The following is a 12294-nucleotide window of genomic DNA, read 5'->3' on the forward strand; positions in this document are numbered from 1 at the left end:
TTTTTAGAAAAAAAGTTCATACATACATTTTTTGTGGTTTAAGCGTCAAAATCTTTTAAATATATGGATAGCACAAGTGTTTTGCTCATACCTGAACTTTTGACTTATTTTTCTTGCATCAAAACCCGATAATATTGGTAAAAAAACTAAATGCAAGCATATTTTATTAATCTAACATGTATATTGCCTTTATATTCCTAAACTGAGGAGGTTCCTATTATAATGGTTGGCTTATGAAAAAATACACCCTACAGCATGGGTGCTGATCTCCAAACTCCAACCCTTGAGGGCCACAAATAGATCATGACATTGGTAAATCCTTGCTTTAAATACAGGTTTTAATCAGTCCAAACCATTTAACTGAGCTGCCAGGACACATGCTGGGGGCAATTTTCACATCAGGGCCCTGTGGTTTCTTCTAGTTACGCCCCTGGTTGGAAACCTTTATAATGCTGAATGACAGCACACAATCAGGTGACCTTGTAATACACTTTGGTAATAGCATTATATTGTCTGTGAACATTTTCTGTAAGACATCTGCATAAACGTATGAATATGTATTTTTGTTTCAGTGCTCTGCCTCTTGTGGAAGTGGTAACCGTGCTCGCTATGTGAGCTGTAGAGATATGTTTGGTGGAGTTGCAGATGAATCCTCCTGTGCCCATTCACCACGGCCTGCTGAGGTTTCTAGCTGTTTTACTCCATGTGGAGAATGGCAGTCTGGGGACTGGTCTCCTGTAAGCCTTATTAATGTTTTCTTTCATCATGATAAATAATATCCATACTTAAAAAATATAAAACCCTAATTATATGTCCCTGTGTTTGGCTAGTGCCCAGTAACCTGCGGTCGTGGAAAGGTAATGCGACAGGTTGTTTGTGTCGGTTATGAGGGAAGGATTGAGGATATCAACTGTGATCCTGAGAACCAGCCAATTAAAGAACAAGAATGTAATATGGGACCTTGTAAAACCTACAACCAGAACCCTGGTAATCATGATGCAAGAGCCCAACAGCCTGATAATAAACCTACATTTAGAGGATATGATACGCCTGACAACATCAACCAAAGAAACAAGCCTATTACTCATGGTATTCAATGGAGAACTGGACCTTGGGGAGCAGTAAGCAATATCTTACAAGTATCTGTTAATCAACTTTTGGTTGTGTCTGTCTATCTTCACAATACTCTGTGCTCATCTTCACAACACTCTCTCTATCTTCACAACACTCTATAGTTTTTTGATCTTTCTTGTCCAAGAGGATTTTTAGCCTTGAAAAAACATTATAGGTGTTGTGCACTTAGGTTACATATTGTATATGTCTTCTTTGTTATCTCTTTTGTTAGTGTTCAAGCACATGCTCGGGTGGTTTTGAGCACAGGGTTGTGGTATGTCAAGATGAAGAAGGAAGAAGTAGTAATTTCTGTGACCAGGAAGCTAAACCTGCTGAAACAAGGCGTTGTGACTCTGGAACTTGTCCCAGGTGGAATCATGGGATTTGGGGAGAAGTAAGAGGAATTAGATCTTTTTTATGTCCATAACTGAATTTGTTGTCATTCATAATAATAACAGACATTCAAACCTTTAGAATGTAATGTTAGGTGTTAGGTGTAACAACCAAAGTAAGCCAGAGTGCACATATAACATTCCATTTTAAGTTTTCTGTAGGCTGAGACAGTTACATGCCTAACAATTTAAAAGTCCTGTTTTATTTTTTAAATTACTTTTCCAGCACGCTCAAGTAGCATTTTTGCCATAAATTAAAAAAGCAAGCAGATATCATAGACTGTCCCAGAGTGGAATATCTGTGACTGCAATACTTCCTGGGAGACTTTGAGGTTTCTCTCCCTTGTACTGTTTGGGTGGCTAGTTTTCACACATTACCTGTTGATTCTACTTCCTTCACAAATATCATTGGTAAAAGTGGATGCAGAGCTGTTGCCCCTTTTTCTAACCATTATGGATTTATAAGTTTCTGCCACCCCTTACCTCTCTTTACTACAATGTACAGCTCTGTTGGTTTTCAGTAGAAAAAGTTTACAACTAACTACCATACCAAATCTCTTCTTTAATTCTTTTGTCAGGGTGGAAGAGAAACTTGATGTCTCCAAAGATCCAGTTCAGTGATTTTTAGAAAAATATGGAGTTTTTTTTCTAATATACAAGCATTATTATCATCATGTCAATGGGTTCATTTAATCAGTAACACAAAATAACTGTTAGCTAAGTATCAGAGAGTGAAACGTAATACCCAATTCTTTTTCCTGACTTTTGCAGTGTACAAAAACTTGTGGCGGTGGAATGAAAACAAGATTAGTGATTTGCCAGCTGACAAGTGGACAGATTTTGAATGATCAAAACTGTGAGATCCTTAGTAAACCACCAAACGTGGCACAGTGTAACACACATGCGTGCCCTGCTGATACTGCATGGCATCTAGGACCATGGAAATCGGTACGATAGTATTATTTATCTTATTCTTCATGGTACACACAGCTTGTATCAGTATATTCTACTGTGAGAGGTGCACATGATAATCCGTCTCATAGACAGAGAGACCAGTCAACAAATGGGGAGGCACACATTAAACCATTTTGGTGCTAAAAAAACATGAGTAACTGAAATTCTGAATATGTGCACTATACATAACTAGAAATCCAGTAAGTGCTGAATAAACACCTACCTCAAATGAAATAATGTCCATTCACTCAGACAGCTTGGCTATATATTCCATAGCCAACCGTTATGCCAAAGTACCTAAGCTGGGCAAAAACAAACAGGGCTACTCCAGCACAACAGCATAGAGTTTGAAACAGGTACTATGTGGATGAGCACTTGATTCATTTTGGTAATGTATATATGTCTGTAAAGCGTTATTGCTGTATATATCTGTAATTATCATTATATTTTATTTGTAGAACACCAGCCTATTACATTTGGCTATAATCATGGTAGAATACAAAACTAGCAAAAACATGAGCAAACATAAGACAATAATTGTCCAAGGGGAAGGGCCGTGCTCTTGCAGACTTACAATATATTGTCTGGCTATCTGTCCATTTTCTCTATCTGCAACAGAAAAGGGAATCTAACCTCATCCACAACGCATTCACGTGTATCTTGAATATAAGATGTAAACATTATTATATTATCTCATATTCTAAAAAAAAACACTTTATATACAGTGTTATTGTGCATTCCAAACATTATAATCTGGTGAGTTTCATAGTCAGGACAGTTCAGTGTGCATGTATGTATGTATGTATGCATGTAGATATGTGCGTGTTTGTGTGTCTGTTTTTTAAATAGTCAACATTTATATGTCACTGTAAGCACTGATCATTTACCATATTATTACCAGATTTCTTTTTACACTTAAAAAACATGTTTGGAGCAGGACACAAAATCTAATCATATCAGATAATTGGTGAATTAGCTGAATTATTTCATGTCAGAATTTTTAAATGGTGTGCATTAGATTCTCTACTGTTTTTAACAAACAATGCACACAGGAAAATGTGAAGTTTTTAATATTCCCACATTGTGCCATGGTTCCTACATGCAGATCATAATGTGGTTATTTAATTATGGTCATATGTGTACTCTATTCATAAATGTGAATTGTTTTTTTATTTATTTACATCGTGAGAATGGTTGTTAGTATATACATAAATGTATGTCAAAACACTTTACCCAAACATGCTATAACTGCATAATGTTTTATTAATAGCATAAATATTTATATTGTGAATAGCTGTGCCTATCATTTTGGTGAAATAATCTGTTAATAGTATATAGTAATTCTAAAGAAACAAAGTTTATTGTTGGGGCTTTGAGAAGTGCAATGAATTTAAACAAAATGCTGATGCAAAGTGCTGATGTTGTGGAACAACCATCAAACTATACAAATATATATTTAATTACCAATGTCATAATCTTTAGTAAATACCTCGTTTCCTCATTCTTCTCTCTAAATTAGCCAAGAACCAAACAGCGAAAGGTTCCACTTTCTGTTAACAGAAAACCAGCAAATTATTCCGCTAGCTATCTAGTTAGGGCAGTGAGTTGGTGGAGAGCGCAGCTGTCAAGCCCATTCCTATTTTAAGAAGAAAGTGCATGCAAGAGGGTAGCACAGGGGTTGTAGTCTGAATAGAGCACTAGATTATTAATAGATCCTTAACAGCTGTGTGTGTATAAAAGATTATATGTCTCAAACCAGCATGTTTTAGATGATATGGGAGGGGGAAGCCCCTGTACTACTTTACTAAGAGACTTAATGCACTGCACCACTCTATAGGCTGAAGATCTCCTCTGAAACAAGCCCACTTATAGTGCAGATGTCTGTTCAGACATCCACAGTATTTAACGTGGAATATCGGGATATGATGTCATATTCTGACGCTCTCCACAAAGTAGACATCCATCAGAAGAGAAGGTAAGGTAGGTCTAGGGATGCTGCCTTGGTGCAACATCACTGGATATAGCCTTTGTCCTTCAGGGGAAGTAATATGGCTTCTGCCAACCTGCTGAAAACAACTTGTGCAATTTTAAATAGTTTAGAGATTTTTCACATTCTATTGTATACTTGTTTGGAAAAAATGTATATTTAAAAAAAAGAAAAAACATGAACCTTAGATTTTATAACAATTTATTAAAACAACCATACACATATTTTGTTGTATCTGCTAAACTATGTGACAAACGTAACCTACTCCCCCATATAACTGTCACATTCTCATGAAAAACATAGATTCTAACTCCATAAGGTCTGGTATAAACTAGTAAATTGTGTTGCTGCATAGACCGAATTATAATTAGTGGAAACTGTCGTACCTCCCTATACAATACCTCATAATCAACAAATCTTACGATGTCACACTTTTTCACAAATATTTGGATTAATTAAAGACACATTGCATTGAAACATCCATTTTACATTTTTTTTGTATTACATACTGTATATATACATATATATATATATATTCTGATTGAAGTTATTGCAAGCGTTTATCATTCATTATAAAATAAAAATTTAGTTTTTGTGGGTGGAAAATTGAGAATTGTTAACAATGACTGTAGGATTACAAACACCAAAACTGATTTCGTTTTAAAATGATGTATAGCATCACTAAATAGTTATAGGTTAAGTGGTCCTGAGAAAATTCTGGTAGCATAACAATGTAAGTTCCATCCAGTCTTATTCAATCATTTTATAGTTGCAGGGAATGAAGGGGGGGGGGCACTACTTTTATTTCCAGTTTGCCCCCATGGAGTCTAGAGTAAAAAAAACACTTTAGGCAGTATTTATATAATGTCCAGAGCCCTCCTCTGCTCCTCTTATGGGTTTATTCTACAATTCTTCTTAGCAAATTTGTGCCGGACAGGACTGCATAGTAATCAAGCAGCCAAACATGTCACTTGTAAATGAATCCGTATGTTGTGTCTATTCAGACAATCAGTACACAAGCCCTAATTGGCCAATGTGCTGTGTATTAGTTGAGTCTAGTCTATGATGCCTTCTTTTTTTTTTTTTAATGAAACAATTTTTTAACCATTTTGTAATGTAGAGTTATCTCGGTAGTATTGGGTTCCTACGCTTTGTACATCTAAACATGTTATTTTGTAAAAATGACACATATTTTTTATTAGTTACAGCAAGTAACAACAAAATAATCAGGATGTTAGACAATGTATCTTTATAAAGTTAGATTTTTAAAATAGGTATATAGATGTTTTTTAAAATCATATAAAGAGTTTCTATTTACAATATATATATTTGAAAAAAGTCCTTTTATATTAAAAGATTTTGCAGTTTTGAGAATACTGGGTTTTTAATCCAGAAATACTAAACCCTTTTAAGGGATGCTACTTGTTTACTTTAATTACTTTAACATACCTCAGGTTTTGATACAGAATTCAGCGTTTACAAGTTATGCAAGATTAAAAGGGACACTCCAGCAATGCCTTGCTGTTTAATGCATATGATAGCTGAGTGTCACATTTAACGTAGTATGCTTTTCGCATGCAAAAACATAAAGGGATCCATCAAATCTTCCATCTCCCAGCTATTTGCTTTGCAAAGGCAGATATATCCATTCATTCTACTGTGCTGTGGTAGAAATGCATACATACCACCAGCCAACTCCAATGCTGGCTCACGCAATACGTCCCAGGAGTCTAAATAGACCCCCTTTGTGCATGCGCTGAAAGTACTCCCATTGAGGGAGTGCTTTCCTGACATTAATTGACTTTTGCAAGCAGCCATAGCTGTTACAAAATTCAAAGGGGACAGTGCCTTTTTACCAGGTAAATCTTTCATTTATTTATATTTTTATAAATAAATAAGTGAAGAATGCATATTAAAGTATGTACCGTGCTGGGGTTGTATTGGCATTACTGCTGCTGTAGACTATGGTTCCCATAAAAATGAACCAGTCTTCTAGATTGCTTAGCATCGTGGCAATTGTTCACTGTACATGCATCTCTAGATCTTTCTGATCTCTGCATCTAAAGCAGCTTATTTAGCAGCTATGAAAATACAGAACACATCATAGATAAAGTATAGCCTATGGAGTTATACGACCAGTTTTTATTAACAAATGTAAAGTGGAACTCATTAAAATATATTGATTTGATGCTTACTGATGAGGGAGATGTCAGATGCTTGGGAATTGCAGAATTAGCTTCAGCTAATGTTATGGAATCATTATACATTAAAACACGCAGCACACTCTGCTGCCTGTATTGGCACAAAATGTATTGGCATGGTGGATGTTTTTGTTGCTTTCAATTGGCCAGTGGAATATATATGAATGAGAATAAACATACCTGTTCTACAAATACACTAACACCATTCACAAATCGCTTATTCACATGATGTAGCATTCGTTTGTGTGAAAGGAATTGTTGTTTTAGTTGCTTTCAATCGGCCAGTGGAATATACACGAATGAGAATAAACATACCTGTTCTACAAATACGCTAACAACATTCACAACCCGCTTATTCACATGACGTAGCATTCCTTTTGTGTGAAATAAAATATATTGTTAAGCTATAAAACATTTGTGTTTGTGTTCTTGTGTATGTCTGTATACTGTATTTAATGTTTTGTGCACTTTCTAACATTGTGAATATGCCCTTTTTAATGGATTCCGCCCTAATTGTTAAAATAACATTAAATAATTTTAAAAAAACCATTGTTTTAATTGTGTTGTTGTTGTTGTTACTAGTAAAATATTAAATTTTCTCAAACGTTAATGCATGTCTTGTCATTACTTAACATCTGTCTTTATTTTGACAAATATGTTTTTTAATTTGTTTTAAACAGCTTATGTTTTATTTTCTGATGTATTAACAATTATACATAAGGCAGTTATTTATTATGATGCTTACAACTGCAGGACTAGCCCTATCACATATGTAAGCTAGGTAGTTGCCTATGATGTGAGCTGGTATGGTGGTACTGCCAAGAGGTTCTCCTTCATGTCAGCAAGTAAGTATATACAAGGGGGAGGACCAGGTAAAACAGGTCACCTTGCCTATTTGGAAACTCAAGGACCAGTCCTTTCAGAAATGAAATGCATCGTAATAGTCCCTGTTCTTCACAGTGTATATGTTTTTTGCCATCAGGTTTTATTATTACAAAATCCTCCGTGTCCTCTGTAGATTGCAGTCTGATATTGGCATACAGAAAAATTATTTCTATATGTTTTATTTATGTCACTTACAAAAGGGTATTGACATAAATGGAAATAACATCTACAACAGGAAAAAAAAAGTTCGAGCCTACTCCATAAGTTGCTTGAAACCAATAACTAGAGCTTCACAAAAGGGGCTACTATTTCTCTAATCTATTATGTTTGCCCCATATCTCTGATTAATTATATAGTTATATAGCTACTGTATACTTCATGCCTATATTTCTGTGCTTGTGACATGTCTTTCTTGGATTCTGTGCATTGCAGCCTGAAAACAAGTTGTTCAATGAATTTTTAATTGAGATTTCAAATATTGTGGCATGTTTGCCTTCCTCGAAGTCTGACATTGAGCAATGCTAATGTATGCCTTAGAGTAATATAGACTTACTGGAGCCAGTATGAATGTGATATTTACAGATGTCTTCAGAGCTCAAGATGTATCGCCTAGAAATCTTCATCACATAACACATTTTTAGTCATTTAGGTGATACAAGTACAATGATTAAATATTAAAAGTGTTCAGCAAGGCAGTGTCTGTATGCACACATTCCTTTTATAACAGTATGCTTCATTTCAAACAATTAACAGAGTCCATTATGCATTCTGGATCTATATTATATCTCTGTGAATGCTATTTCAATTGTTATAGAGTAATCATCTGAAGTAATAGTTTTCTGTATGACTTTATCAGTCTCTCACACCATTGTGGAGGAGTTTTGGCCGACTCTCCTTTACAACGTTCCTTCAGTTCATTGAGTTTTATTATTTATTTTACATGTGTTTATACACAGCTCTCTTAAGTTCCTACTACATTGGTTTTTATGGCGTTTTTGCAAGATATTATCAATAAGGTTTTAAAGACAGGGTATACAACATGAGCTGAAAATGTTCTTATTAATTGCATCTGTATTTTTTTTTTAACTGATGTATTGCATAAAAAATTGTTTTTTGCAAAACCGTAAATCATTTACCATGTCTCAGCTGGTTCCCAGGTATAGTTTATGAAAAGGGATTTCAACCATTCGTTCTGAAACACAAGTTTTAAATTAAATGATTTCCTTAGTGACACTTATGTCTGGTATAAATATTAAACGTAACAGAAGTAGATACATTATAATCACAGATGCCTGAAATTATTTTTGAATTCTGTAAACTTTGCCAGTTTTACTAATGTGAAAAGTAATCGGCGGGAAGTTGAAACCCTTCACACATGTATACACCTAACATTTTCTCCCTCACGCTAAATTTTTCCTCTCCTTTCCATATGCGTTGTGCTCTGTGTTATATATCCCTCATTTTTCACAGTTGCTTTTTTCATTGTTTCTTCTTCTCTTCCTCTCTTTTTTACAACCCAAAAGTTTTGACTTTACCGTCCCTATGACCATACCTGGGAACTTCTGGGCTCCGGCTACCTGGAGCCTTCCCTTGCAGGATGCGGCCAGGAGTTCCAACTGACATCAGTGGGATGTCTCCCTGACGTCAGGGGTGTTCCCTCTGACATCGGTGGGAAACACCTCTATTTAAAGGGGAAAATGGACGGGGAGCAGGGAGCGGGGCGTGTCAAGACCCCGCTCCTGCGACCCGGAGGAATCAGGTCTTGACCTGGAGAACCGAATAAGCGGTGCTTCACCTGGCAATCTCCAGGTCAAACCCGGAGAGTTCCCAGGTATGCCTATGACTGTTCTAGTTGAATCTCCCTATACACTACTTTATCATATCCCAATTTCCCCACTAGTGAAACGAAAAAAAACCAGTAGTATAGTCCTATATATGTTTATATGCTACTGATTTGATCACCGTGATTTTTATTTTTTATTGGTGCGTGTATGTCATACTGTACTGTTTTCCAGTCCCTCTCCAGCGCATAATGGAAAGGGGCTGGAAATACAAAGGTGCAATACTCCTTAGGTTTCTGTGCATGTGGTTAAAGTGTCTGGCATCTGTGCAGCCATCATCAGCCATGCACCCGGTAGATTTCGGAGGAGCGCAGCTCTGGAAGGATCAAAACACAGGATGTACTATTATGTCCTGCGTCCTCAACAATGCAAAGGGATTAAAGGAGAGTTGTCGAGAGATTGTGGGAGAGTTGTGGTTTCTACTAATTTACTTAATTTCACAATTATAACAATTGACTTCAACCCCCTTTGAACTTCTCCTTCACAAAGAGCTTGACTAGCCCTATATAATATATAGCAAACTCAAAGAGATTTCATCGATGTGTCATTACTCAGTGAATTATGCATTGTACAAGGCAAGCTCAAATCTTCTTGCTGGAGAACCTGGCTATTTTGGCACATCTACTAAATAATGAAGTAGGGGAGTTAAAAGCACTGTTCTTCTCCAAACTCTCCTACCAACTCTCCTGTTAGGGAATAAACCCCAGGGAAATATCTACATGCACCCCTTGATTGCCTGTCCTAACCAGCCATGATGACTAAGGTTATCCTATAGGTATGGAGATAAAATGGGATTTATTATTATTATTTCAGAACAGAATGCATAGATACTGTTCTGTACTATAGTGTTGCATCATTGCTGTCTAATAGAAGGTGTGAAACTCTTTAAAGTTTTTCCTTGGTCCACAGCCTTCTTCAAAGCCTTATAGGTTATATGTCTATACTGTGAAACATTGACTGATTATTTACTAATAATTCATGTTCCCTGCTTCTTCACAAATTAATCATAAATCAAATATAAAGAGATTTTGTAACTGTATAAATATCAAGTAAAAAGTAACAATCCAAAAAATCCATAAAAAGTAAATTACCCCATTTCTATTTCTCCTCTCTTTCTCATCTCTCCTTTTTCTACCTACAATCACTCAATTTCTCTGTATCTCTCCTTTCTCTTTAGCTCTCCTCATCTTTCTATTTTTTTACCACCCTCTTTTTCCCATAGAATTTTCACTTTGCAAAACATTTCATTACAGTTTACTCCACAGTCTGTTCAGTATCTCTGTAGAAATGGAAACATAATATTTTGTAGAAGCAGGCTATGTTTATTTGTGTCTTTTTTTAAGCATTAAATCCAATTAATGCATTATCTAAGTTTAACAGAAAATGTGGTTAATGTGTGTTAATTTCATTTTGAAAAGTAGCTGTCTTTATCTGTAGACCTGACGGTCACCATTGTAGCCAGTTGTAATATTTTGGGTACAACGCTGATAAAGTCTTTTTGTGGGTTGGTGAGGGTGGTTTACAAAGAGTCTTGAAGTGCATTAGAAGTAGTGAAGGTTTACCTGGAAGACTGGAGCACTCTCTGATCCTCTGTGACACACATGCGCACAGCGCACTATATAAATGTGCATTTGCTTATTCTGCCATTTCCTGGGCCACCATCAGTAGTTTTTGTGCCCCTTACAAAACAAATGGCCTGGAGCCCCCTACCCAGATGAGCCCCCTCTGCAAAGATGGCTCAGAAAAGCTGTTTGGGTGCAAATATGACACAGACAAGCCATTTGGGGGCAGAGACGTCATGAAGGCGGCGACTCTACCATTATGGGCTAGGGTGACCACATTTTATTTCTGCCATTCAGCTACACAGCGTGAGATTATACTGATAATATTTCCTCCATAGAATTTTGTCAGTGCCAGCTTTTTCTTTAGTAGATGTGGCTAAGATGATAGCACTATAGCACATGACAGATGTCACAAAAAATATAGAATTGCTTTAAAACAAAAAATCAACATATTTTTGAAAACATCTTTTTTAATGTGATACCAAAAATTAAAGAAGGTGAGATGCCTCTTTAATATCCACCAGAATTTGCTGGTGGATATTGGTTACTTAAACCTGTTGTGAATACTGATAATTTTTAAGGATATTTCACATTATATCACATAACATTGTGATAGAGGCAAATTGACTTATTCATTCTGTGGAATCTTTCATATTTAACTAAAATAATAATAAAATTACTAATAACGACAAATAAGCATAATACAGATTGTAAATAATATGTCAGTGGATCGATTTTTATGTGTACTTTAAAGTTTGTGGGACTCATTTGCTGAAGTATATAAATGTTTTTTAACCACTATTACTGTAAGGGTTTCAATATTATTATAATTTATTAATTTATATATTGCCATCATATTCCCAGGGGATTAATTTGCTGTTTCTGTTGGTATAATATCTATGGGAAATACTATCAATGTAATGTTTGGTAACCTTTGGGCACCCAGTTTGTAGGTGGTAGTATCTCTGTGATTGCTGACACTGAATAAAGTTGGCTTATTTCCACACTGACAGCTGATTTGCAAACCATTCTAAAGAAGAGAACTGAATCTGGACACAAAGGATATAATGTCATATCCTGGCGCTCAGCCCAGAAGCCGATCACACTGTGATGGAGCACTGAGACAGAGGTCTATATAACAAGACCTCTCGCTCCCACCACAGGACTTTAAAATGGTAAGAGATGGGGACAGATAGCATATAATAGATAGTAAGAAAATAAAGAGAAAGCTATAGGGGAGAAATAATGATGAAGACAGAGAAAGGGGAGAGGTAGAGAGAAGGGAAAGATAATGAGAAGGAAGAGAGATTGGGAAAGGGGGCGAGATAGTGAAAAAGGGGAGAGATAATGATTAAGGAG

General features: G+C 35.9%; 1 protein-coding gene across 1 annotated transcript in view; it reads left to right on the forward strand.

Annotated features, from left to right (window-relative positions):
- Nucleotides 1-12294, forward strand: part of ADAMTS20 (ADAM metallopeptidase with thrombospondin type 1 motif 20) — an 87287-nt gene that overhangs the window by 57845 nt on the left and 17148 nt on the right. Inside the window, exons 25-28 of the mRNA XM_053463502.1 lie at nucleotides 573-737; nucleotides 831-1121; nucleotides 1346-1507; nucleotides 2277-2453. Coding sequence (XP_053319477.1) covers nucleotides 573-737; nucleotides 831-1121; nucleotides 1346-1507; nucleotides 2277-2453 — 795 coding nt within the window. The remainder of the gene's footprint in view (nucleotides 1-572; nucleotides 738-830; nucleotides 1122-1345; nucleotides 1508-2276; nucleotides 2454-12294) is intronic.

This window comes from Spea bombifrons, chromosome 4, assembly GCF_027358695.1.
Source record: "Spea bombifrons isolate aSpeBom1 chromosome 4, aSpeBom1.2.pri, whole genome shotgun sequence".
NCBI classification, from domain to species: Eukaryota; Metazoa; Chordata; class Amphibia; order Anura; family Pelobatidae; genus Spea; species Spea bombifrons.